At 41.5% G+C, this 26,124-nt stretch overlaps 5 protein-coding genes across 7 annotated transcripts; 3 read left to right on the top strand and 2 right to left on the bottom strand.

Moving 5' to 3' along the window:
• Positions 1–1,851: 1,851 nt before the first annotated feature.
• On the top strand, positions 1,852–2,420 carry her12 (hairy-related 12). Its single transcript, XM_029507206.1, has 2 exons — positions 1,852–1,920; positions 2,031–2,420. The coding sequence occupies exons 1-2, from the start codon at positions 1,852–1,854 to the stop codon at positions 2,418–2,420; spliced, it is 459 nt and encodes a 152-aa protein (XP_029363066.1).
• Positions 2,421–3,911: 1,491 nt separating this feature from the next.
• LOC115046670 (transcription factor HES-5-like) lies at positions 3,912–4,480 on the bottom strand. Its single transcript, XM_029507191.1, has 2 exons — positions 4,412–4,480; positions 3,912–4,301 (listed from the first exon to the last, which is right to left on the bottom strand). Exons 1-2 carry the CDS (start codon positions 4,478–4,480, stop codon positions 3,912–3,914), a joined length of 459 nt encoding a protein of 152 aa, XP_029363051.1.
• Positions 4,481–5,804: 1,324 nt separating this feature from the next.
• tas1r1 (taste receptor, type 1, member 1) lies at positions 5,805–10,297 on the bottom strand. Its single transcript, XM_029506627.1, has 6 exons — positions 10,089–10,297; positions 9,669–9,987; positions 8,794–9,564; positions 8,482–8,700; positions 8,041–8,161; positions 5,805–7,251 (listed from the first exon to the last, which is right to left on the bottom strand). The coding sequence occupies exons 1-6, from the start codon at positions 10,271–10,273 to the stop codon at positions 6,329–6,331; spliced, it is 2,538 nt and encodes an 845-aa protein (XP_029362487.1). The 5' UTR covers positions 10,274–10,297; the 3' UTR covers positions 5,805–6,328.
• A 2,369-nt stretch (positions 10,298–12,666) lies between these two features.
• Positions 12,667–19,254, top strand: rprd1b (regulation of nuclear pre-mRNA domain containing 1B). Of its 3 annotated transcripts, none has more exons than XM_029506192.1 (7): positions 12,667–13,016; positions 15,237–15,366; positions 15,787–15,889; positions 16,488–16,613; positions 16,765–16,885; positions 17,198–17,373; positions 18,049–19,254. In XM_029506192.1, exons 1-7 carry the CDS (start codon positions 12,866–12,868, stop codon positions 18,196–18,198), a joined length of 957 nt encoding a protein of 318 aa, XP_029362052.1. In that variant the 5' UTR covers positions 12,667–12,865; the 3' UTR covers positions 18,199–19,254. The 3 variants fall into 3 exon arrangements, with proteins under 3 accessions (XP_029362052.1, XP_029362050.1, XP_029362051.1); XM_029506190.1 differs by having other exon boundaries at positions 15,787–15,920; positions 16,495–16,613; positions 16,759–16,885; XM_029506191.1 differs by having other exon boundaries at positions 15,787–15,927; positions 16,490–16,613; positions 16,759–16,885.
• A 1,686-nt stretch (positions 19,255–20,940) lies between these two features.
• LOC115046869 (kelch-like protein 10) lies at positions 20,941–23,775 on the top strand. The gene is made up of 5 exons (XM_029507507.1): positions 20,941–21,071; positions 21,387–21,873; positions 22,221–22,838; positions 22,960–23,109; positions 23,431–23,775. The coding sequence occupies exons 1-5, from the start codon at positions 20,941–20,943 to the stop codon at positions 23,773–23,775; spliced, it is 1,731 nt and encodes a 576-aa protein (XP_029363367.1).
• The last annotated feature ends 2,349 nt before the right edge of the window (positions 23,776–26,124 follow it).

Here is a 26,124-nt window from a genome sequence, read left to right as displayed (position 1 = left end):
CCTCTCACATGCATCAATATTAAAGCAGCTAAAAAAAAAAGACTTTTCTATGAGTTTACATTTTACTGCTAATAAGTGTTCAGCTTTACTTATATTGAGGGGACTTTTTAATGTCAAAATACTAACAATGACTGGATCCTCTGCTTTTCTTTTACCTTTGTGCCGTTATTGCTTCACTTAATTAAAACTTAAAAGACTTCTTTCAGCATTGAGGCTGAACCTTTGCATTAAAAAAAGTCATCTCAGACCAAAGGCAGGCAGACTCATCTGTGCCAAACAGTGAAGCCAGTTGACTTGATTTTTCCCAGATGGACCGGGACACAGAGTTTCTGTTTGTCCTGCAACAAAAGATCAATTAACATTCCCAGTGGAGCATTGAGCAGCAACATGGCTTTTGTAGGTCATTTACGCTGAAGCTGGGGTATGGTGGGAAACTGGAGAGGCCAGACTACTCACACCGTGCCTACAAGGCTGGCCTCACATCTGGGGCCAGCCAGTGATGGAGGCCCTCAGAGGCACACTGCCAGCCCTCTCATAATGCCATTAACTTGACACTAATTTGACAAAGTTCACTTACAACCGAGCCTGCAGACTCTCAGAGGCAGTAAGACAAGGGCTCATGATTAAAGGGCTTTTCAGCTGAGCTCAGTCACCAAAATGGGACTAAAGACAATCTATTGGTCTGAGCGCCAACAAGCAGCTCTTTTAGAAGTCAAAAAATTAACTTGGTGAATGAAATGCTTCGCTAAAAAAAAAAAACAAAACTTGATCAGGGATACCCTAATAACTTCATTTAATTTTAATTATTCTTATCTGTATATAATATGCTGCTTATATTTTGATATTTGCACTTCACATTTACCCACTAAGAGCCAATTCACATCATTTATTGATTTATTTACCATTTATTTTATTTTTACTTGATTCTGTACAGGTTTATATTTGTTTTTTTTTTTGTTTTTTTTGGAGTACCTCTGAAGAACCATTTCCCTCCTGGCTTCACAGATTAGAAATGAAATGTTCCTACATGTTGTTACTGTCTGAGCAGAAGTGGTGTGCTTGTGAAAACACCAGCAGGTCACACCTTAAGTTAAAACCTGCTGTTGTTTGTTTGGTGAGCGCAACGTCATCTGTAGCCGCTGAGCCGCACGCGGTCTCCGCCTCGAGCCGCCGCGGACGTGCGAAAGTCAACAGCTCGCGCACGTCCTCGGATCAGCGGCGGCCTTTGATCTCTGATTGACTTCCTCATACGTCACTCAGGTGGGAAACTGACGGGAGCCGGGACGATTCAAAACACGACAGGTGGAAAGTGAAATATAGCTTTTCCTCCTCAGTCCCAAAGTTTACTTCCTGTTTGTTGTTACTCAAATTAATATTTCACGGTCAGACGCTCCTGCTGGTGAAACAAAACATTTTTATGGGGAGCTTCAGTCTCTTTGAAGAGAAAGGCCCTTTAGTTTATATTGTTTTACTGCAGTGAAGCATTTGGTCTTTAATTACAGCCGCCCCCATGCACCTCTATAAGCATCACTTCTCCTTATTGTACATCCAAAGTCAAATTCTGAGCTTCAGCCGATAAATACATTTTCTGATGACCCCTGATAAAGTGTTAATTACCTGTTGCTTATCTTGGGAAACATGCCATGCACAGATACACGCCCTGAGTTATTGACATGTCTTCTATTGTTGTGCTGGGAGTCCCACTGGTCAGAGTGTGGGAACCCCAGCCCTGCCTCAGCCACATGGCTTTGTTATGCTAATGTCCCAGTATAAAATGAGGGACAGCTCCTCCAGGGACATCAGAGCTCACGCTGCCGTCCAGAAGAAGCTGCTCACTTCACCTACACAGACATGGCTCCCTGCTCCACCAACTACTCATCAATTCACCACATCAGGATTTCTGAGAAAGACAACATCAAAGTGAGTAGTAGAGAGCATTTCAGTGGGTCTCCATAAGATACAGCACTGTAAATGTCTGAATGTGTGTCACTGACTGCAATCATAAACTCACCTGTGTCCTGTTTCAGCAGTTGAGAAAACCAATCGTGGAGAAAATGCGCAGAGATCGCATCAACAGTTGTATCGAGCAGCTGAAGATCATCTTGGAAAAGGAGTTCCACAAGCAGGAGCCCAACTCCAAGCTGGAGAAAGCCGACATCCTGGAGATGACCGTGAGCTTCCTGAGGCAGCAGCTGCAGCCTGGCCTCGACTTCGGCCAAGGCTACTCTCACTGCTGGAGGGACTCTCTGCACTTCCTCTCTGCCGGCTCCAGCCCAGAGGCCTCTGTCGCTTCTCTGCAAGGCCTCCAGAAGCAGGAGCAGCAGCAGCTCCACCAGGCCCAGAGAGCCAGCAGCTCCACCCTGAGGCCCACCACGCTGCAGGACAGCAGCAGCAGAGGCCCCGTGTGGAGGCCTTGGTAGAGACTGTCACAGACACTGAGACCTGAGGGGGTCTGCTCTCTCCCTCACTATGTAGGAAATATCTTTCCAGCCTGCTCATTCCTGGTGGGCTTCCTTATTGTCTCATCACATTGATGGACAAGTGGTAAAAGCAATGGCTCTCACTTATTTGACGATTATCCTGCTTTGACTTTGATTCGTATTTGATGTTTACTTTTTCCTTGTGTTTAAAGCTGGAGGTTTCTTTTGAGTAATGATGGTTTTGTCAAATCTATTGAATTGATTGTTTACTCCAGTGGAGTTTATCTTTGGACTGCTTGATGTAACAGTATATATATGTATATATATTGTATATGCCATACTGAGTTTTACTGACAGCTGCTGTTGAGAATATTTCTCTTCTCTTTTGAATTAACTATGCCAAATTTTATGGATGAAAATGATGATGGTATGATGTAGGTATTAACATTCTGTAATGCTGTAATGGGATGTTGGTATGGCTGTTTTGCTATTACATTTTGGCTCTTAAAACATATTTCTAACATTTGTATGACAATTAAAAATTAAAAGATACAATCATTAAAAAAAAAAAAAAAATCTAATTCCTTATTTTTTAAATCTCATAAACTGTGCAGACATATTTTGTGCAAATCAATCAACAAATGTTTTACTGTTGATCTCTTTATTCACATGACAGTCACATATAGACACAAACAATCAATCATTCACACTCACTTTCAAACCTACATGCATTTTCACATTAGCACTTAATTTTCCTATTTGATGTGAAAATTCCACACCAGTGTTTCCTCTTATTGTTTAAAACTGCCTGTGTTTATCTTTATTTAGAATGTTTCATCCAGAAGGCAGCATATAATTAATGAAAACAGCGAGTAAACACCTCCACATTGCTATTGCTATTTTTATTATTGCTTTGCACACAAATAGAATAGCTTAAATCCTACATTTACATATATAAATAAATACAAATATGTTTTGTTGAAAAACATATTTTTTTTATTTAAACCATGTTTCACTATTATATCCTATTTCCAAAACAACAGCCCAAACAGCCCAAGGCTTGTGTGTGTGAAAGAGACAGCGAGAGAGCTGGAGATATATATAGAGATATATATATGATATATATACATATATACTGTATTATAATGCATTACAATAGCTTAAACAACCTTTACGCTCAGATGAGGTTTATCGTCCCACAGTGGAAACACTTTCAGTTACATAATAGAACAAAAACATTCATCTAACCTCACTGTGAAGATACTGACATCATCATTTTACTGGAAGGAGCAGTGCTGCAGGTGTGTGGTTAATGCCCACCAGTGTGAACGTTTCATTAAGATAGAATAGCTATTACATTTTTTGTCATCAATATGATAAAACACTAAAAGCACCCCGTTGTATCACCAGGAATGAGCAGGCTGGAAAGATATTTCCTACATAGTGAGGGAGAGAGCAGACCCCCTCAGGTCTCAGTGTCTGTGACAGTCTCTACCAAGGCCTCCACACGGGGCCTCTGCTGCTGCTGTCCTGCAGCGTGGTGGGCCTCAGGGTGGAGCTGCTGGCTCTCTGGGCCTGGTGGAGCTGCTGCTGCTCCTGCCTCTGGAGGCCTTGCAGAGAAGCGACAGAGGCCTCTGGGCTGGAGCCGGCAGAGAGGAAGTGCAGAGAGTCCCTCCAGCAGTGAGAGTAGCCTTGGCCGAAGTCGAGACCAGGCTGCAGCTGCTGCCTCAGGAAGCTCACGGTCATCTCCAGGATGTCGGCTTTCTCCAGCTTGGAGTTGGGCTCCTGCTTGTGGAACTCCTTTTCCAAGATGATCTTCAGCTGCTCGATACAACTGTTGATGCGATCTCTGCGCATTTTCTCCACGATTGGTTTTCTCAACTGCTGAAACAGGACACAGGTGAGTTTATGATTGCAGTCAGTGACACACATTCAGACATTTACAGTGCAGTATCTTATGGAGACCCACTGAAATGCTCTCTACTACTCACTTTGATGTTGTCTTTCTCAGAAATCCTGATGTGGTGAATTGATGAGTAGTTGGTGGAGCAGGGAGCCATGTCTGTGTAGGTGAAGTGAGCAGCTTCTGCAGAGTATAGTCTGGTTCCTCATCACTTTTATAGGGAAATATTAGCATAACAAAGCCACTTGACTCAGACAGGGCTGAGGCGTGCATCAACTGGACACACATCAACAAACCGGAGGTGAAGTAATCAGAGGCTGACCAGAAGAGATAAACCCGTTCCAGAGATACAGATCAGATTGGGGATGATATGATGTCTCTTATCAGGGTCAGCTGCTTATCTCACACACCAGTTACACAGATTAACACACACAATTCATGATGTGCACCCAGGGGGCAATTGGAGTCAGGATTTGTTGCCTTTGTGTCCTTCAGGAAAAAGGCATTTAATTTAAAATAATTAAATACATTGTCAGACATTTTAGTTTTGGTTTATATGACATGGGGACTGAAGGTAGAGCCCACTCCACCCTGCTGACCCTGCAGGGTTCATCTCAATTTGTTGAATCTGTGGCCAGAAAGGCTGAGTGAATGAGACACTTAGAGATTGTTGACCTCTGCTGTTACCAGGTAAGAGTACAGACAATTCTGCTTTCACTTCAAAATTTACAGTTGGACATCTTGTGTGTCTCTGTTTCACAACTGTATCTGTCTGACCAAATTTCCTCCCAAATGTTCTAATCTCAACAAACGTGAGAAAGATGGTGCTGGCTTCAGATGAAACACAACTTTTTTCACATTGTGTGATGATAAATATTAGTTCTCCAAAAGTCACTCGATCAAAAGGCTTGTGAAATAAACCCCCCCCGCCCAAAAAAAAACCCTCCTAGCAGCACCTTTCCTGGAGCTTGGAGTACTGACAATAAAACTCCTGCTTGTTCACCCATGGCACACTTCGATTGTGGACCGAGGGTATTAAGCTGTGAGTGGACAGAGAGACTGTGGGAAAGCCAAGCTCGGACTCTACTCACACATCAACTGGTCAATAGCGCTGACCTCTCAACTACAAAAGGCCTTTTCATCTCTCCTCTCAAACAACAGCCAACAGCAGCACTGTGACCACATGCGTGTGTGTGTGTGGTTGCAAAGAGACAGAAGACAGGCTGAATCTGTACTAATTTGATATGAAAAGAGATTTTACGTCGTGCTGTTGCTCCGCAGCTTTATTTCTGGGGCTGCCACCTGTTGAATCCATAAAAGTATGATTTGGTAACTTATTTTGACAAGATTTGTGAATTATAAAAGTTTTACAAGCTCCATAGTCAAACATCAAAATCAAACTGCATTAAGTTTTTTTTTTTTTCAACTGCTTTATAGCATGATCACCTTTATTTTTAGGTGATTGGCTCTTTTGTAAAATGGTTAAAAATCTACCAGAAGCTTGTTACCCTTTTTACACTTGCTACTGATGGAGAAAGATGGTTTAAAACATTTCATGCATTTCTGTTCCTACTGCATCCACGGGGATAGGATTCCCTCTGCAATACTCTGAAAATCCATTCACCTTGTACTTGTCATCTGATATTTTGCGATATTTTATGAATAAATTCTGGTTGTTTATTCTTCTGATGAGATGTAAATCACTGAAGGATAATTCGATCAGTTCTGCTGATTGGGTGAAATGAAAAAGACGTAACTTCTCTGCCTGCCCCCTGACCTTTATCACTTCACTTTAGAACAAAATCCCATCTAATCAGTCTAATTCAGAACTTATTAGGCAAACATTTGTAAGATAGATTCACCAAATGAATACACACAAAAAGACAAGACCTATTTATTCTCTTTAGGACAGGCTATAATGTTTGACTTTCAGTGATTAAAATTAGCCCTGTTGGTGAGCTGTACCCACTCTACTTTTCATCAGACGAGATCATTTCTTTTCTCACTATTTGCTCATGGTGTACATTTGAATGCAGTTCTGGAAATGGGCAGTTGTGTTCATTTGTGGCTTTAGGACAATAATATAAATTTTGGGCAGGAAGTAGCCCCCGAAGAGGACCAGCACACTGAAGAGGATGGCAAACACGTGTGCGGCCATAGTGAACTGGTCTCTGCTGATGAGGTATAAAGTGAAGAAGCTCATCCAGGATATGATGTACACCATGAGGCTGAAGGTGATGCACTTGGCCTCATTGTAGTTTGCCGGCAGATCTTTACCCATGTAGCTGAAAGAGAAGCAGAGGGCACTGAGGATGGAGACATAGGTTAGCTCGAGCCACGCGCCGGGTGAGAAGGTGTTACTGCACTCCAAGACAATCCTGTCTTTGTAGAAGTCAAGATCCTGGGACGGCTGGGGAGGGTCGAGGACCACACGGAGCACAGAGATGAATAACATGGTGGCAGACACCAGGATAATGGTAAACTCTGGTCCGTATTTTTTGGCCCATTTGTCATAGGCCGGCGGCAGTTTGGATGCAAATTTAAAAATGCAGACAACCTGGAGAGAGCGCATAGTGATGGAGGCCAGGCACACAGTAAAGCTGACGATGAATAGAGGCTGCTTGAGGATACAGGCCAGGGGAGATGGCTGGCCAAAATGGCACAAAGAACTCATGGCAGCAGCAGAAAGGCCTGCCAGCATCAGGAGGCAGGTGCGGCCTCCAGCAGACTTGGCCACAGGCGTGTTCAGGTTGAACAGTAGGATTACTGCAGAGCTACAGGTCATGAGAAGACAAACCCCGAGAAAGAAGAACAGGGTGATTGAGATGGGGGCATCCCAGGCGAGGAGCAGGACTGTTCTATTGAGACACCGCTCGCTGCTTGGAGGAGCCCACTGCTCTGGCAAACATGGCTGGCACATTGTGGGCTCTGAGGAAGAGAAGCAGCATCTATTTAAAAAGAAAGCCTGGTTTTGTCAGATTTTATATTCTTGGAGAGAATTTCTATTAGCAGCATTAAATTACATATTCAACACTGTGAGCGTGTCGTGACAGGCACTTTGATATTTTTGCCTAATCCACACTTGTTATCTCTGTGGGAGACACAGGGGGGCGCCTGTGTCCTGTCACTGACATCAATTAACACTGTGTGGAGGGATGGATTCAGTAAGGGAATTTGCTCGGCCTTAGTTGACTGCTGACCTTAATTGCTCTCTGGGATTATTGAAGTAATTGAATTAAACTGAATTTGAAGGCGTCTTGAACCAGTTGGTCTCTTATATTAGCTCATAAAATAGTGTAGTGTGCTCCCCCTGCTGGTCAATCTCTCCCACAACAGGAATGAATGTAGCTGGACTGGAAATGCCTTATAGAGATTTCGATAATATTTAAAGGCAAAAACATCACATGTTGCAGGATGATTAGACTTTAAGGGTCACTAGATGAAACAGTTTTTTGATCTTTAAAATCAATTTGCTTTCACACTTGCCAACTCACCTGCACCTACTTGGATTGTTCTGTTAATAATGTTGGCATATTCAAACCTTCAATCTCTTAATCAGGAAACAGGTGGGCTCTTTAATCTGTCAAAATTGATCTTGTGCTCTTATTTTGTACTAAGGAAGAACATTTCATCCTTGAATAATCATTCATAAGTGTGATATTTTGTGATATTTTTTGCATATTTTCCTGGCTTTAAACGTCGGTGTCTTGATTTTACCACTGATATTGAGGAAAGTGGAACCAGGACAAGCTTGGCAGTCAAAGCAGCAGGAGTGCTGCCCCATCAGTAACTTCTTGTGCCCTGCCGGGCAGGGTGGAGAACAGATGGACAGCGGCACCTTCACAAAAGCAACCGTTTGTCAAAGAAATAATAACTAATTACTATTAACATTTATGTCATTAAGCTAAAAAAATCTCCAGATATTAGAACTAACGCAACAGAACACAGCCAGTCATGCAGAAGTAGATACAGAGGGCTTCAAAAGATATTTCGTGATGTGATGAAGAGTTTTGCAGACTTATTGCTATAGTTGCAACACGTTACAAAAGTCATCTGAAAAGTGAAAGAGTGTGAAAAGGTACATGTTTAAAGGTGAAGTGTTCAATCTTCACAAACTCTTTGAAAATTCAAATGAAAGGTTCTGAACGTTGGCCTTACTTGTATTGACTTTTCCATACCATGCCACTCAATCTGATCATCATAAACTGTGAGGGCGATGGGATCTGTGCTGAAGGAGCCCACCACTCTAACAGACCAGTCAGTCCCCCTCCAAATCCAGGTGACAATGTCATATCCTGTGAGTGGGTCACCATTTGCATCAAAGTATACAGAGTCATTGTCCAGAGAAAATTGCACCTGCTTAAGCTGTGAGAGAAGCTGAGAGACAAAGAGATAGAGACATGTTTCTTAACAAAACCGTGTTTCGGAGAGATTCTCTCAAAAACTTTACAAAAGTTTACAAGTGCTCACCTCCCATGGATACACCCTCCTCCCCTGACACTGTCCAGAATCACAATCAAGAGCTTTGTGCAGAGCATGAGCCACAGCGTGTACCGCCTTGTACACGTTGAAGGAAGAGGTGATGTCATATTTTCCCAAGGAGAAATTGTTCTTGGCAAGACTGTACAGGTTTGCAGACTGCAGACAGTCATTACTTGGGCTTGTGGCGCCATTACAGACTTTCTGTGCGTCACTTTCTTGCACTGAAGCCAGAAATACCTTTCTCTCAAAGTCCTCAAAACCAGAAATAGCTGCATGTTTGATGGACACACCGAGCACAGTGCCGATGGTGTGGATCCCAGGTATCCCTGATATGACAGACGTTTGTGACCAGTCCTCTGACCCAATCCACACCTTACCTGTCACATTGCGCTCAATGACAAAGGGGAAAAACCTGGAGAGCTTTGACCTACTGCTGAAGACTATGATGGTGGTAGCTTGTGTCCTCAGTAGGCTGTCCACCATGCTCCTCATGGTCTGGGCTGTGTCAGGTGTGGCTGAGGGGATGACTCCTTGGTAGGCGATGCAGATGCCATGCTGAGCTGCAAGGGTGGAAAGACCCTGCATGCCCTGCAGCCCATAGGTGTTGTCACTACCCAAGAGAGCGATCCATGTCCAGTTGAAGTGATTTAGAAGTTGGATTATCGCTGCAACCTGATTCTTGTCACTGGGAATTGTGCGCAAAAAGGCGGGATACAGGAGCTTGTTGCTGAGCAGTTCAGTGGTTGCTTCATAAGAGATCTACAGTGTAACAAATAGGATGCCACAAATCATCATGTCGCATTTTCAGATCATATGTTAATGACAGTAAACTGTAAAGTAAAACTTTACAGTTATTAACTTACTTGTGGTACGAGATACGCTCCCAGTAATCTGGCAGGAGTGAAACTTTTGCTACTGCTGTCTGGCCCGATCACAGCCACTGCTCTTTGGCTGTAGTTGTCTGTATCTAGCTCTGTCTCAGGTGTAGAGGAGCTTGGGCTCTGTTGCGCTATGATGTCCAGTGTGGCCAGGATGCTCGCCGGCACTGAACAGATGTCGTACATCTGGTAGCCCAGTTTTACACCTGGTAAAAGGGGCTGTGTTCCGCTGCCATTGTTGATTTCTTCCACTGCGAACCTCATGGCTTGTAACAGGTGAAAGCCGTGTTTATTGGGTGTACTTCTAGAAAAGGCGACACATTACATTCAGTTGATTAGAAAAGTCAATACTTGGATGATTTTGAGATAACCAATGAAAAGCATTTGTGAAATGGTAAAACATACATATTACACGGAACCAGAGTAGGCAAATCGGCGCTTTGAACATTTGTGTAATGGAGAGGAAACAGTCCAGCGATGGAGAAGTTGCCCTGCAGTTGCATCCCCTGTCCCTGAGAGATGTAATCCAGTTTCCCATCAGTTAACTGCGCCATCAGCCAGCCAAAACAAAGAAACACAATGCTGAACATATCCAAATTTTACATCCAGCACACATAAGCTGCTGTGAAAGTGTAGTGTGGTTTGTAAAACTAATCAGGGGTTATTTATGTAAGTGTGGACAGTGAGAGGGAGGGATAAAGAGGATAAACTTTGCATTTTTCCTGGGCATGTTGGTTGAGTGACAATTATTTGCGTGCGTAATTTGTTTGTGTGATTGTAGAGTCTCTCTCCCATTAAAATTGCATAGAATTGCATAGATGCAATGAGCTGTGGAAAGGAGACTGGTACTTTTCCATTAATCTTTGACAAGTGACATAAAACAGTAAACCAGAGCAAACACACTGCACCGAACTACTGTGGTTTGTCAAGAAGCTGTTATTAGGTAAAGATGTGTTTTAAAATATGCATTTTGACCTGTAAATCTTTTCTAATTCAAGAATTAGAACATCTTTATCTATTGCTTAATACAATCCCATTTAGTTTACGCACTCACAACACAAGACGGTTGATGGGCACATTTCGGAGAATCATCACACACAGACACATACTTTCTCTGAGTCTGTTATAGTCAGTATTTCTCATGTTGATTGGTCACAAAAAGAAGAATGCATGTTACATAGAGATTTTCAATCCTCTCAGCCACAGCAGACGTCTTCTTTCCATTTTTTATAGGAAAAAAATTCCACATGTAATTACAATAACAATAATAATGACAAAACCTGCAGTTCCCTGTCATAGACCTGTCATGACTTATAGGTAGACTGAAATGACACACAACTGCCATTAAATTGTGTTATTAGTTTCTCCTACATGGTGGAAATGTCTGAAACGTAAAAAGTTTGAGCTGGAGTGCCTGAATTTGCATTTTGGTTGATATTTGAGGCTCATTTTGTTAAACACACCTGTTGTACTAATATACAATTTGCCTGAGAGTCACATGTGTCCTGAGCCCAAGCCCTTTGTTTTGATAGGATTATTGTGCATTTTGGCAACCGCGGTATAATTTAGGCAAATAGACGTGTCAATTTCCATGCTTGTATGATCACAGAGATTAGAGAGAAAAACATTTGCATTGTTCATGCTTTTTCTATTTCACCAGAAAAGGTAAAAGCTTTGATTATCTTTTCCACTTCAACATACAGCAAATGGGCAGCACAGTGGGATGGTGGTTAGCAGTGTTGCTGCGCAGCAAAATCATAGAATGTTCCAGGTTTGATTCCCAGGCCAGGGCCCTTTCTGTGTGGAGTTTCCATGTTCTTCCAGTGCCTACCCCAAGGTAGGGTCAACTGGGGTTGGCTCCAGCACCCCCTGCAACCCTGACGAATAAGCAGTATAGATAATAAGATGAGACTTCATCATATTCACCTCAGACACTGTTAGAGACTAATGGGAGTGGAGCATTGACTTGCATACACATACTCAACATACTGAAGAACACAAGAGCCATTGAAGCAAAAACCGCACCAGTGACTGTTATTTCACTTGCTCTTCCATGCTTAATGTGTATGGCACTTTCATGAGATATGGTGATGTTTCAATTTGAGTAAATTGTGTATAAAGGAGAGTGTTGAAAAATAGAAGTGGCAAACGCCTCACTAGCACTAGATCACTTATTCAGTTAAGTGATTTCAAAAACTTCACTTTCCTCTCTTATAAATAAAATTATTTATCAAGCACAAAATTGAAAGCATGAAGGTGCAAGTTCCGAAAACATGTGGTTGAAGTTTTGGATCAAAAAAGTAAATAAGAGTAACTTATTACCTTTGTTTACTGCAAAAGAACTTTATATGTATATAAAATGCAGTTTTCATTGCGATAGTTCTTGCTGCTGATGCTGAGGACTTTTACCTGCTATTTAAAGAGGAGAAAAAGAAGGAGACAGTAGTTTGGTGTAAAATATGAACGACCCAAAACTGAATGAGCAGCAAATGTTTCTCTTGTATTTCCTGCTGAAACTTCTGAAGTTTGTTTTATAGCCTGACATTAAAAGTGTTCACCTTTTTCCATCTCTGGATAAAGAGGGTGGTGTCTGGCTCTATTTACGTCACTGCTGTGCGACGCACATGTCGAGGTGAAAGTGCAAAGCTGCCATTTTTTCGAAGATATCTTTCTGGTTAGTTAGACGAGCAAAGGCATACTGTGAGTTTCACTGCCGCTTTAGAGCCTTTTTTTCTAACCGGTGGGCGCTCCGGAGGCACACGGGGCGGGTATTTTACACCAACCCGGGGTATCGGAGCTCAGCTCGGGGCGCAGGCTTTGCTGCGGGCTGCTCTGGGCTGCAGGCGGCTGCTAAGCTCGGCGGGCTAGCATTAGCCGTGGCTGTAAACAAACACGCCAGGCTGTGGAGAAGCTGCTGCAGGTAAAGCACCGCACAGTCTGCGGTTTTTTTTTTTTTTTTTTTTTTTTTTTTTGTTTGTTTTTTCTTTAGTGTATTTGGTCCACACCTAAACCCGGCGGAGCAACAACCCCAGCTGGCAGCAGGAGCCGCCTCGACGCTGCATCTCTGCAAATTTGGCGGCGCAACTTCAACAGTTTTGATGACAGAGCGAGTTTTTCCAAAGCAGCTCGGAGCTCGGTCGCTTTAGAGCAAGTCACCGGGAGAAACAAAGGCACACACCGGCATGTCGTCCTTCTCGGAGTCGGCCCTGGAGAAGAAGCTGTCGGAGCTGAGCAGCTCCCAGCAGAGCGTCCAGACTCTGTCTCTGTGGATCATCCACCACCGCAAACACTCAGCCCTCATCGTCCGAGTGTGGCACAGAGAGCTGAAGAAAGGTGAGAGCAGCCAGGGAGCAGGACACTTTGGGGTTGAATACATTGTGCAAAACAAGATATGGCAATGATATATTTCTATATTTACTTCGGTCGATACGATATCACTCTCATATCGATGTCATAAAAGTCACAGGAAAAACTCGGATGTCCCTGCCTGCAAACGTCTGAAAACTACATTTTTCATGTCTGTAAAAGCTTCTCCTGCTAAACTATGTAATACTTATACTACCTATAATACTGCTAAGTACACCTTTTATTTCTATTCAGCCTTCATATGCAAACATTGCATTCAAATATACATATATGTAAAAAAAAAAACAAAACAAAAAAACTCTCTGTAAATATTAGTGTCTTTAAGTTTAAACAACAAAAAAAAGGCTGATCTTAGTGTTGTGGAAGGAGATTGAAAAACAGTTCTTCAGCTGTGATAAAGGTTATGATAGGTTCTCTGAAAAAAAAAAAGTGAGAAGCAATGAAAACAGGTGTTTTTAGGACAGTCTGGCTTTAATTTCTACGGAGCTTCATGTTCAGGCTCTCAGATTATTCTGCGGAGGTGAACTGCTTCACATGGTGGACAGAGCTGCTGCTGGTCGGCTCCTCTTTGGCACATTTTAAGTAGCATACTGAAATCTGAAGTTTATCTGATCTTCAATAGCTGAACCTCTTCCTCAGCACATAATCTTCTCTATGTCTGCCTTATTATGACTTGTGCAAGCTTGCTCAGTCACATTGGTATTGTGGTCAAGTGTTCACATTTGGCAGCTAAAACTTACCAGATCAGAGCCGTGTTCCTGTGGTGAAGTCATGATGTGGACGTAGGCTGTTCTGCTCTGCTTGAATAAGTGAATGGTGGTGTCCTGTAATGAACCTCAATCAATGACAGATGCTGTAAATAATGTATATTGAAATATTGGAAATGTGTTTAAAAACTATACTGCCTTAACTGATATGATCACAACTTAAAAGAATCAGTGTGTGGTTTTTAGTGGCAGAAGATCCAAATGTTACAAATAAATAACAAGTTCCTGTTAAAACTCCAAATAATTTGGTTCATTTGAGTCAGAGACAGAGAAGACTCCATAGTCCAAGACGTATTTCCTCTGTTCTTGATGCAAAAATACATTTGATACAGGAAACCCTGTGCCTCTGTGACAGTACAGCCAATCAGTCAGAAAATACAATAGACAAGTTATGCACTTGAATATGAACTACTTATTATTGCTTCCAAGTTTCTCATAAGCAGCAATTTAACATACTGTCGCTTTGCTGTGATGGTTAGCAGACTAAAGGAACAGGATCAGGCAAGCACCAGTCTGCAACATTGCCGTTAATCAGATAAGCATGATCTGATCCTATGGAAGACCTTTTTATAGGAGTTATTGCAAGCTAATGTCTAATTTGGTTTGACTACTTTTCCAAAGAAAGTCTCCAAATATTGCATTTTACAATAATATAAAATTGAGAAAGGGATGAAATCCCCCAAAGTTGTTGTTTTTTTTTTTTTTGTCCCACAACTTAGTGATATCTAACAAAACAAATCAGATTTTACTCGTAATGAAAATGTGCATTTATTGCAGCCTTAATAGTAATGATGCTACACACTACCTGAAAAAAGCACATTAAAAAGGTATTCATTATTATCAAAACTTTTTAAAGACGAGGCACCAAAAACACAACAGTAGATGGTCTAAAGATGGTGTATTTTCTTCATCTTGCAGCTAACTAACCGTATGTGCACATCACAGTTTATCAAGAGTCGTATGAGGCTTTAGCCGCAAATGCCAGTTTTGTTGTGTTAGTCAGGCTTGTTTTTAGATTCACTTTAACTCGGTCTGGTGTTTTCAGGGTGGTATGGCCGTAAGCAATTCACTTTAACTTGCACATCAAGCAGTCATGCAGAATAAAATCCAGTGTCAGAATACAAATCTGAACTAGAGCACGAAGAAACCTTGATGTTGTTTAAGTAAAGATGCGTGGTTTCCTTCCCAGAACCTGCTGCCCCACATCTGACTACAATGACGAACATATTATTGTTGTGATATGCTATGTATTATTTGTGACTGTGATCATAGAGGTATGTTAAAGATAAATGGGCAGAGAGAGAGTTACTGACTAAATCAAATTTGATTGCAAATTTAACTGCATTATTTTGACGGTTACACTCTGAATATCCCATATAAGAATGAATTTTCCTCTAAATCTTAAATCTGTGTTGTCCAGCCAAAAGCAACAGGAAGCTAACGTTCCTGTACCTGGCCAACGATGTCATCCAGAACAGCAAGAAGAAAGGACCAGAGTTCACCAAAGACTTTGAGACCGTCCTTGTTGATGCCTGCTCCCATGTTGCCAGGTAGATAATAATATGACGACTGCATGCTTCAGACATCGATAGGTAACAGTCTGTGTCATGTGTCTGTGGGAGTTTGTGAACAGGCTGGTGTGTGAAGACTCTGATACTCCTGACTGACTGACAGCATAATGCTTCAAAGCTTTTTGAGAAGTAGCCAAGTAGACGTGTACTTGTTGAAAGCTGTTATCGACACTTGACATTGAGAAAGAAATATAATAATGCATAATATTTCTCTTCAGGAGTAAAAATGTGATTAGATTATTCCATAAAAGTAAAATAAAATTACAGTATTTATGATGCTCTTACTGTTCTGGGGAATTTGCTGTATGACACAATTTTTATACTTTGAGCAATAAAATGCGCATTTCTTTGAATCCTTTCTTGTTTCTTGAACTTTGCTGTTCTCCTGTCTTTCCACAGTGAAGCGGATGAGGGCTGTAAAAAGCACATGGAGAGATTGCTGAACATCTGGAAGGAGAGGAACCTCTACAGAAGTGACTTCATCCAGCAGCTCAAACTGGCCATAGAGGACACTAACAGCCCCAGGCCTCCAGGTTGGACAGATATCATGTAATCTTATCTTTGCACCATGAATATATACAATATTTATGATATCTTCGCTGTAGGTGAGCTAGGTGTAGAATCAGTAGTATTCACTCCAGCATTTTTCCTTATTGAAAGCAGTTGTCGTATCATGTAGGGGAGATTTAATAATGGGATATAAAAAATAATAATAATAATTTTGTGATTAACTTAATAAAAAATAAATAAAACACAAGCTTTTAATAGTAAATGAATATTGAATATTTATCTGAAATGATGTGCAGGACGAAAAGGGGTTATTCCCATAAATTTTGACAAATTTTAGTGTTTGTTTACATTCAGGTGGATATTTTGTTTCACCTTTCGTCAGACCTGCCGACTCTTAATGTTTCTGACATGTTGGAAAATTTTTGTATTTATTTATTCAAAATAATCACAGAATTAACTTCAGCGCAATGTATATACAACATTTAAAAAAACATAATAAAAAGGAATCAGCTTAATGATGCAAAGACTTAATTAAGACTTAATTTTATTATATGTTATCTCTCAAGTGCTTTTTTTTCTGTTCTGTGGACATTACAGAGGAGAAGAAGGCGGTGAAACGTAGCTACCAGAAAATTCAGGAAGATGAAGAAGATGAGGATGATGACTACAGAAGCCACAACTCCCCTCGCAACATGGATGCCTCTGCAACTCAGCTTGTAATTAGGACATTTTGCCTACTCATCACCATTCTCTCCTACTTATTCACATTGTCACTTTGCTTTCCTTGTAACATGGTCACCTCCCTCATAAATGTTTCCCTCTTAACTTTCTCCCTCTGTTGACTTACTCTGCCACTTGCAGACAGAGGAGCTGGTGAAGGCCCTACAGGATTTGGAGAATGCTGCATCAGGCGACGCAGCTGTTCGTCAGAAAATTGCCTCATTGCCACAAGAAGTCCAGGATGTTTCCCTGCTTGAAAAGATTACCGGTAATGCATGATCAGAAATTAGGTTTCTTCCATTATATTTCTTCCTGCCTGGCAACCAGGCAAAGAGGCATTATGTACTGAGGCTGTCCATCCCGTTCTTGTGAGATTTCCCCTTGTATTTAAAGATGAATTGATTTAGATGTCGGTGGTAAAATATGAAGGTCACAAGTTATCAGCTATAACTCTGACGTTACAATTCTGACAGCCTGTTGTTTGTTTAATGTTTTATATAGTTTTTATAAACATGGATTAATTGTACATTGAACAGATTCACAAAATATCCTAATCTGTGATATTAACTTTTTCCTCCAGATAAAGAAGCAGCTGACAAACTATCAAAAACAGTGGATGAAGCCTGTTTGCTGCTGGCAGAGTACAACGGCCGGCTAGCTGCAGAGCTGGAGGACCGGAGGCAGCTGGCCCGCATGCTGACTGACTACATCACCAGCCAGAAGGAGGCCCTCATGGAGAGAGAGAAAAAACTAGAGGCAAGGCTCTGCACACAATAACACAACAGCCAACCAGCCAACAGTAACAGAGAGTTGAGGCAAAGAGCACTGTCTGAATATGCTTGTGTTAACGTGCCCCTCTCACTAAAGAAACCTGTTATTTTGTACAAATTTACTTTTTGTTTCCCTTGACAGTGTTGATTATCTATAGTAATTGGACAGAAACAAAAACTTTGACTTTGTATAAAATACTGTAACCTTCAAAGACATAATTTGTCTAACTTAGACTGCTGAAGCATCATTCACTACAAAGAAAACATTTTCAAAGCATTTTTCATATAAAGAGGACTGTAAACTTCAACATCACATACATTGAAATGATAAATGATAATTTAATGTTTTCTTTTATTATTTTTTTTATGAATCTTTAATGAGCTTTAATGGAAAGGTTGAATGATTAGTTAGCACAAACTTCTGGTATACATAATATCCCAGTTTATAGTTTATTCTAAAAATGAACTCTAATAATAGGACCAAAAAACTGTCCTTATGACTTCCTGATGGTAATTTATGGCTTCAGTTTTCCATTAGAAATACAGATTATTTTGCTGTGGTTACAAACATTTTGGTCAAGTTTGGTTGTGTGTAGTTGTCATTCAATAATTTTCAGATCATATGTGTCTGAGCTGCCCTACACTTGATTTTCCTTTGCAGGAATATAAGCAGAAACTGGCGAGGGTGACTCAGGTGAGGAAAGAGCTCAAGTCCCACATCCAGAGTCTCCCAGACCTATCCCTCTTGCCCAATGTGACAGGTGGTCTGGCTCCGCTCCCATCAGCCGGAGACCTCTTCTCCACCGACTGAGTTGCCCTGCCCAGCTGAACTAACCCAGTTCCCCCCGACCCCCCAACAAAACCCAACCCTATGTTTGATTCACAAAAATACTCTCAGCTGTGTCTCTAGCCAGAGGACATGTGGTCAAACCTCTCTCAGTAGAGTAACCAGCTCACCTGCTGACTCCAAACCTGCAGGACAAGAGGGCAGAAAGGACATTAGAAGAAAGGTTTGGTGAATTGGAAACGCTCTGCAGAGGAGAACAGACTCTGTCAGCCTGGATTTTTTCCGTTTGTGCTCAGTTAACAAGGATTCCACTCCACCAGCTTGGAACAAGTTTGTACCTTGTTTGTTTTTATTTTTAATTTTTTTTTTTTTTTAATGCTGGAAATTTCACTGGTTTTTAGGAGGAAAGGTGAGGTGAATAAGCAAAGTTTCAACAGGCAGATGTTGGTTGTCAGTGTCTTTTTTTGAGTGGTATATTTTGGACTCGGTGAGCAAAGGTGGGCCGTTTGCTCTCACAGTTCTCAGAGGTTGTGACTTCACTGTGAACAGAATGTGTTATTCATTAGTTTTATTTCTTGGCTTTCAGTTGGTGGCTTTTTATTCTCACATCCGATAGGTGGTTTTGATGAGTGTGTACAATTAGAGAAAATGCGAGATCTGGTTCAGTGTATTTTGGTTGTTTGTGAATGCTCATGGTACACAGCTGTTACATAGCACACCCACACTGTCTGTGACTGGACAGGATTTCTGGGACATTTTCATCCTGACAGTTGAAAGAAAATACAATTTCAACTTTTGTGTCCCCATTTACAAATATTTTTCAAATACAGACTAAAACTGCAAATCCAAATAGTTTTGTTTGTTCTCATACAATTGGAAGGATATTTGATATGTGATGAGGTTAATTGTGTTCTTAATTGTGTATTAGGTAAGGCTTGAGTTTTACAGAACAATTTCTAAAAAGCGGACTGTTCTTTATTTGTATGAAAACATTTCTGAAAAATGCTAAAATAAAAAAAAAAAAAAAAGTATCCCTAAATAGTAAAAAAGCGTTAAAACTCATTTGGTTTTAGTGTAGGATTGGGAAATATGGAGGGGGGCGGGTAAATCAAGGTCACAACATTTGTTTTGGTATTGGGGGGGGAAAAAAAAGTTTAACTGTCATCAGCGCCATTTGCAATAATTTAAGAAAACTGTTGACAAAAATAAATCTCCATAAATTAATACAGTGACATAATTAATCTGTATTGCTGGGCCCTACTTGTTTACAAATGAAAGACTTGGCTAAAAAGTACCAGCATCAAATTTGTATAATTTGTAATTCACATTACAAATACCTAAATTTAGGAATTGAGGCCAGGGAAGTGACTTATCCCGATGATGTAATATTTGTTACAGTTGTTTATGAGGATTTTAAACCATAAACCATCCATTCTCTATTAAAGGCAAGGCAGTGTCATTTCTGTAGCACATTAGAGCTTACTGGAGATGGTTTAGAAAAGTATGAGCTGTTTACCAAGTCCGAGTTGTCTACTCATTTTGTAAAAGCTTTCAGAAGCTTTAACAAAATGGTGTTTTGTAACATTAGAGAAGATGGCAATGGTTCTAACTTAGCTGCGGATGCAACGGGCTTGGGCCAAACGTGCTGCTACAAATCATGTCAGCACTCGCATTAGTGGCCAGTGTGTGGATTATTTGATTTCATATATAAATCACTGGAAATTTGAAAATAATTACATGAAGCGTCCCATTCAATAATTGCATTTGAAGGGGGTTACAGCAGCATTTTGACCCAGGTCTACTTGACTGTGGAAATTAGTTAGATCTTTTCCTATCTGTGGACTGTGTGGTGTGGTTGTACCTGCAGAATCATTCTGTGCCACCACGAACTGCACCAGTGAGCATATTGGTTTTCTGTATTGAAAGTGATTCAGTGGACACCAATAAACTGGAACCATTTGAACAATTATAATTAGTATTGTTTTACTTTTCTTATGATGTCTTACACTTAGATGTACCAATTGATAGCCAAACCATCACCTCCTGCACTCGTTTTTCCTTGCCACTGTCACCAAGTGCTTGCTCATGGGGGGATCTGTTGGGTCTCTTTAAATCATTTTCTGAAGAGTTTGATCTAGACCTGATCTATATGTAAAGTGCCTTGATGTAACTTTGTTATGATTTGGCGCTATACAAATAAATCTGATTTGATTTGATCTCCATCATGTGCCAGTTGCTTTGAATAAAAGCACCTGACAAATGACAGGCATCATGAGTGAGGTTTGAGTGACGCATCCTAAATGTTTGGGGTGATTTGCAGGAAGAGTGGCTGAAATGCCTAAATCAAGACAGATTCCAGATAGATAGGTAGGTAGGTAGGTAGGTGGAGGGTATTGAAGCAGCCCCTTCAGGAGTAGAGAGCGACACCCAAGGTGTCAGACTTCATGTATTGTAGCACTGTTATTTACTGTATTTTTTTTTTTATTTTTGTTCATCACTGACCCACCAGTTTCAAAATCATAGCTAATTTCCCCAATAGAGCTCAGGTTTAATTCTCCATCGCCACAGGCATCCCCGTTGAGCAAAGAGGAAAAAGACAGGGAAGTTTTGGATCTTCAGAATGTTGTTTGTGATGAAAGATTCTGTGACATCACAATCGTCCACTCTGATGTCACATGGTTCTCTCACACGAACACAGACACAAGTTCAAAATCTGGAGACAAACCTGCACTTAAACGTAAGAAGGAGGCACACTGAAAAGTGAAGATGAGTGAGAACAGCCCGGTGTACAACGAGCTCCGACTCGAGCAACAGCTTTGTGATGTTGTGATCAGAGTGGATGGAGTTGAATTTCATGTGCACAAGCTCATCCTGTGTAACTGCAGCCCATACTTCAGGTGAGTTGGTTATTTTTAACAGAGCGAAGATGATTTGTAGTTCAAATGACAAAGAAAAAAAACCTGATTCATCCATATATTATTAACATCTTGTAACATTTCTGGGTGCTGACGTAGATTTTAATTCAGCCGGGTTTTTCAGAGACTGAAGCTTTGATCAACTTGCACTTGTTTTGTGCTTGGCTTTGGTAAGATTTGTGAAACTACTCTGAGGCAACAGGATCTTTATGTTTGTTATTTGTGAAGTGTGAATATGACGGGGACATGTGGAGCACTTTATTTTCACCCTCTTGTTTTGTGTCCTCTCTGGCCCAGAGCTCTCTTCACCCACTGGTCCACCCCAGACAGTCGGGTCTTCGACATTCCCAATGTGTCACTTGACATGATGAGGCTCATCATTGAGTTCGCCTACACCGGCTCTGTTCCTGTGACACAAGAGAACATACAAGAGGTTTTTGTAGCGGCCGATCGGTTTGCTATAGCCGGGATCCTAAAAGCCTGCAGTCAGATTCTGGAGGAGCAGCTCGACGTACAGAATTGCATCAGCATCTGGTGGTTCACAGACCTCTATTACCACCCCGAACTGAAACACAAGGCCTTCCTCTTCATTCTCAAGCACTTCGAGGAGGTTGCTGCCACCTCAGGGGAATTCCTGCTCCTGTCTGCGCAGGAACTTGCTAAGATCATTGAAAATGACCAGCTCAATGTGAAGAAAGAGAAGTCAGTGTTTGAGGCCGTCCTCCACTGGATCAGCAGCGCACCTGAGAAACGCAGAGAATACTCGTCTCTGCTTTTGTCCAAGGTAAATGAGGGGAGAACAACTGCTGAGCCGCTGCTACAGTCACCTGAGCATGTCTTACATCATAAATACAAAACTTCCTTAACAATTCAGTATCAAGTCTCACAAAGCCAACAAGTTCAGATGTAAAGCTGTCAAGACAAAATAATAAAAGTTTACCAGGGGGAAGAAAGATGCTGATCAGCAAGAGTTCTGTACAATCCTTTCCATCATCTGACTACTAGTTTGACAAACCTCACAATCTGGGAGTTTCTGAGCAATCGCTAAAAAAAATGATGATAGTAAAACTATTGTAGAGTATCTGTGTAAAGTTAGTCATGCTGTGTTTCTGTCTTTATATCTCTGTGCAGGTCAGGCTATCTTTGATAAGTCCAGAATACATCATGGAGAATGTGAATGACAATGAAGTGGTCAAGGCGAGTGAAGAGTGCCGACGAATTCTCCTCAAGACCATCGATGTCATGCTTGACGTTAGAGCCAAGAGTTTCTCCAGCCCCATCTCCTTTCATTCTTTGCCCAATCCACGCCTGCCCTCGGCACTACTTTTGGCCATTGGAGGCTGGAGTGGTGGCAATCCCACCAATGCCATGGAGACATACGACGTCTATGCAAAGTGTTGGGTCAGAATAATCGATGAGGAGGAGTCTCCAATGGCCTACCATGGCACAGCCTTTATCAACACATCAGTTTACTGTGTTGGCGGCTTTGATGGAGTGTTTCAGTTCAACACTGTGCACAGATTTGATATGGAGACACACACCTGGCATGAGGTAGCACCGATGCATTTCAGGCGCTGCTATGTCAGTGTCACTGTGATGGATGGATATATATATGCCATGGGAGGTTTTGATGGACACATTCGACTCAAAACTGCAGAGCGCTATGAACCAAGAACCAACCAGTGGACCTTAATTGCGTCCATGAATGAGCAGAGGAGTGATGCCAGTTGCACAACTCTTCATGGAAAGGTGAGTAAAGCTAAAGGACAAAGATCAATCTGAGAGCACAGATATTACGGCTACTTTAAGAGCAAAAATAAGTCAAGAAAAGTATTTTGGAAATCTACTTTTACCTCTTAAATCCCTCCAGATCTACATTTGTGGTGGCTTCAATGGGAACGATTGTCTGTCAACAGCTGAATGTTACAACCCAAAGACCAACCAGTGGACACTGATTGCCTCCATGGACTCCAGGCGCAGTGGAGTCGGGGTCACGACCTATGCAGGCCGCGTCTTTGCAGTAAGCACGTCTTATAACAGAAACACTAAGACACACAGAGGCCTGGAGAGGATGTTGCTGGCACAGATTTCATATAGAGCTAATAAGTCTTTTATTAGAAATTGTTAGAAATAATGGAGGTTTGTTTATAAAACATTTAGATTGTCACTTCACTGTTAAATCAGTTTTAGTTGTACGAGTTGCCCATATATGAAGATTTGCTGCGTTTCAAAGGGTAGAAGAAATTTGAAATGGTCACCTCTGGGCATGTTGAATTAAAACAGTGATTATTTACCATTTCATTTCATTATTCTAAACCGAACATTTGACCTCCTTGTGTAGGTTGGTGGTTTTAATGGAACCAGCCGTCTGCACACCGCTGAGGCCTACGATCCCGATGCTGACACCTGGCAGGAGGTGTCACCAATGCTGAACTCCCGCAGCAACTTTGGCATCGCAGTGATTGATGATCACCTCTTTGTGGTCGGGGGTTTCAACGGCTCAAGCACCATTCCTAACGTTGAATGCTTTGATATTCACACTGGTCAGTGGTCTGATGTGTGTGACATGGAGATCTCCCGCAGTGCTCTGAGCTGCTGTGTGGTCTATGAACTCAGCAACATGGATGAATATACTGCTGCTTATTATTCCCTGCCATTCTCCCTTGAGGAGGATGAGGTGGAGTGATGAAGACCTAACCAACTGTTGTTCTTCAAATAAATATACATCACTAAAGCATCAAACTACAGCTTTGCTTTTTTCTGCTCAATGACTGACCCATAATGAACCTCCCTAACCTTTGACCTTAGTGTTGAAAAGAAAAAACGGAAGCAACTCTGCAGAAGAAGGAAGTCATCACACCAGCCAGCTGGCCAGCCAGTCAGTCAGTAGAGGCAAGCAGACAGAATGACACTCAACATTATTTGGCAACCGCATCTCCAGTTATGGCTGTAATATGCAAGGCAAACACTAGAGTTTTCCAGGAGTTGAGTCCTCAGAGCACAAAAACTGTCAAAGTAACATTTACTGCAATACATTTTCAGTAAGTAATAACATGCTGGCCATGTCACAGCAGACCTTTGTGCAATAACCTAACAAAATGACATGAACATGTAAATAATTTATTTAAATCCTCGGGAAATGTGAAATTGTAAAAAATAGAAAGAAAGACAAAGAAGTGTTCCATTTCAGGATTAAATGACTACTGGCCCGTCACCTTGACTTCTGTGGTCATGACAACATTTCAGAGACTGGTGTTGGCCCACCTGAAGGACATCACAGGACCCCTGCCTGACCTTCTGCAGTCCTAACCCTAACCCTATCAGGCAAACAGGTCAGTGTCATTCAGTTAACAATGGACTGCGCTACAAACTCCACCAGAGACTTATACAAAGAACCTGTTCACAGACTTCCACCATCATAAAGCCTCTGCACCGAACTGACCCAGCTCATACACAAACTTTCTCAAAGACAGGAAGCAGCAGATTAGGCTGGAGAAAATCACAATTAGCACTGGCTCTACACCAACCGCTGCACTTCAAGAGACCCATCTGAAACTCCTGAAGTTTGCAGACCACACAACGGTCTCATCAGAGATGGTGACTATCAGTGAATAAAGACGGGAGGTGGTGCAGCTGGTCCTCCGGTGTGGTCAGAACAACCTGGAGCTGACAGTGGACTTCAGCAGGAGTGCCTCTCCTCCTGACATCCAACACAGACGCGCCTTTCAAAAAGGCTCAGCAGAGGATATACTTCCTGTATCAGCTCAGGCTCTGCTGATCCAGTTCTACATTTCAGCCTGTTCTCTGCACATCTTGGAGAAGCCAAGCCAAGCACTGAGAAACACGGACACTGGTCTAACCGGACACAGCCTGTTCTCGCCTCTCCCCTCTGGGGGGCGCTATAGATCTGTATGCCAGCACCACCACACACAAGAGCATCACTCTGATGAACACCTAACCTGTCACACAATAACAATAACACACCAAAACATCCACTTCCTACTTGAGACTCTATTTTAATCTAAAACAGTCTCTTTTTAATGTCATCATATGGTGCCATGTCTACATATATTCTGCTCCCTGTAAATATTGTCAATATAAATCCTGCTGTAACTAATATACATAGACTACCACTCAAATGTTTGGACACACTTTCACAGTAAAAAGATTCTTCCAAAACCTGAAATATTAACCGGTTTGGATAAAACATTCCAATATTTTTGATGATTAATATTACACATACTGTATATGGAGCTAAATGAGTATTGTGGATTTGACCTTCCAGAGGCTTTCACAGAGTAAGACTCATAAGACGTTATTGAAATGACAGTGAAGGTGAAACATGCTCACCTGCTGCTGAGGCTCCTCAGGGTGCTGAAGCAGCTGTTTTCTCAGGGTGGGGGGGGGGGCGACTGAGTGTGCAATGACTCGACCAAAGCTGACATCTCTTCCTGTGTGGAACCAATCAGACTCACCTGTGTGAAGTGATGCTACATTGGATGTTTAAAATTGAAATTAAAACTTTTTAATTCTTCTGTTTATACTTTCATCTCTTCAGTTAAGATGAATTTATTTCTTCCAATGCCTGGGTCATTGATTTTTGCTGGTTTTTTCACTTTTCCAACATTGACGAATATTCTCTCCACAAACCAGGAGAAACCTGCAGAAAGAAGGATTTCTTTCTGCAGGTACACAAAGCCCACACGACAACCCATACAATCTACTAAACAAATAAAACAGCCTGAAAGGCCTGAAAGGCATATTTTATTTTTCTATGCAAAATTGATTTCTTCCAATTGCATCAACAGCAACAAAATGATTCCCAAAAGCAAATTCCATGTAAGTTTACAACAATATCCAGAAGTAGTGCAACTTACTGCACATACCAATGTACAAAATTGTTAGTGAACGAAAGTAAAACCATCATGCAGAAAGTTAGTTTTTCAGCCGGCACAACAAAATGGTATACTCTAGTATGACAAGTAGATTAGAATAATCAAATTACAAAAAAAAAAAAGGTGATTTGTCAGACAGG

Source organism: Echeneis naucrates, chromosome 7, assembly GCF_900963305.1.
Source record: "Echeneis naucrates chromosome 7, fEcheNa1.1, whole genome shotgun sequence".
Lineage (NCBI taxonomy): Eukaryota > Metazoa > Chordata > Actinopteri > Carangiformes > Echeneidae > Echeneis > Echeneis naucrates.
This window is presented reverse-complemented; position numbering and strand designations above follow the sequence as displayed.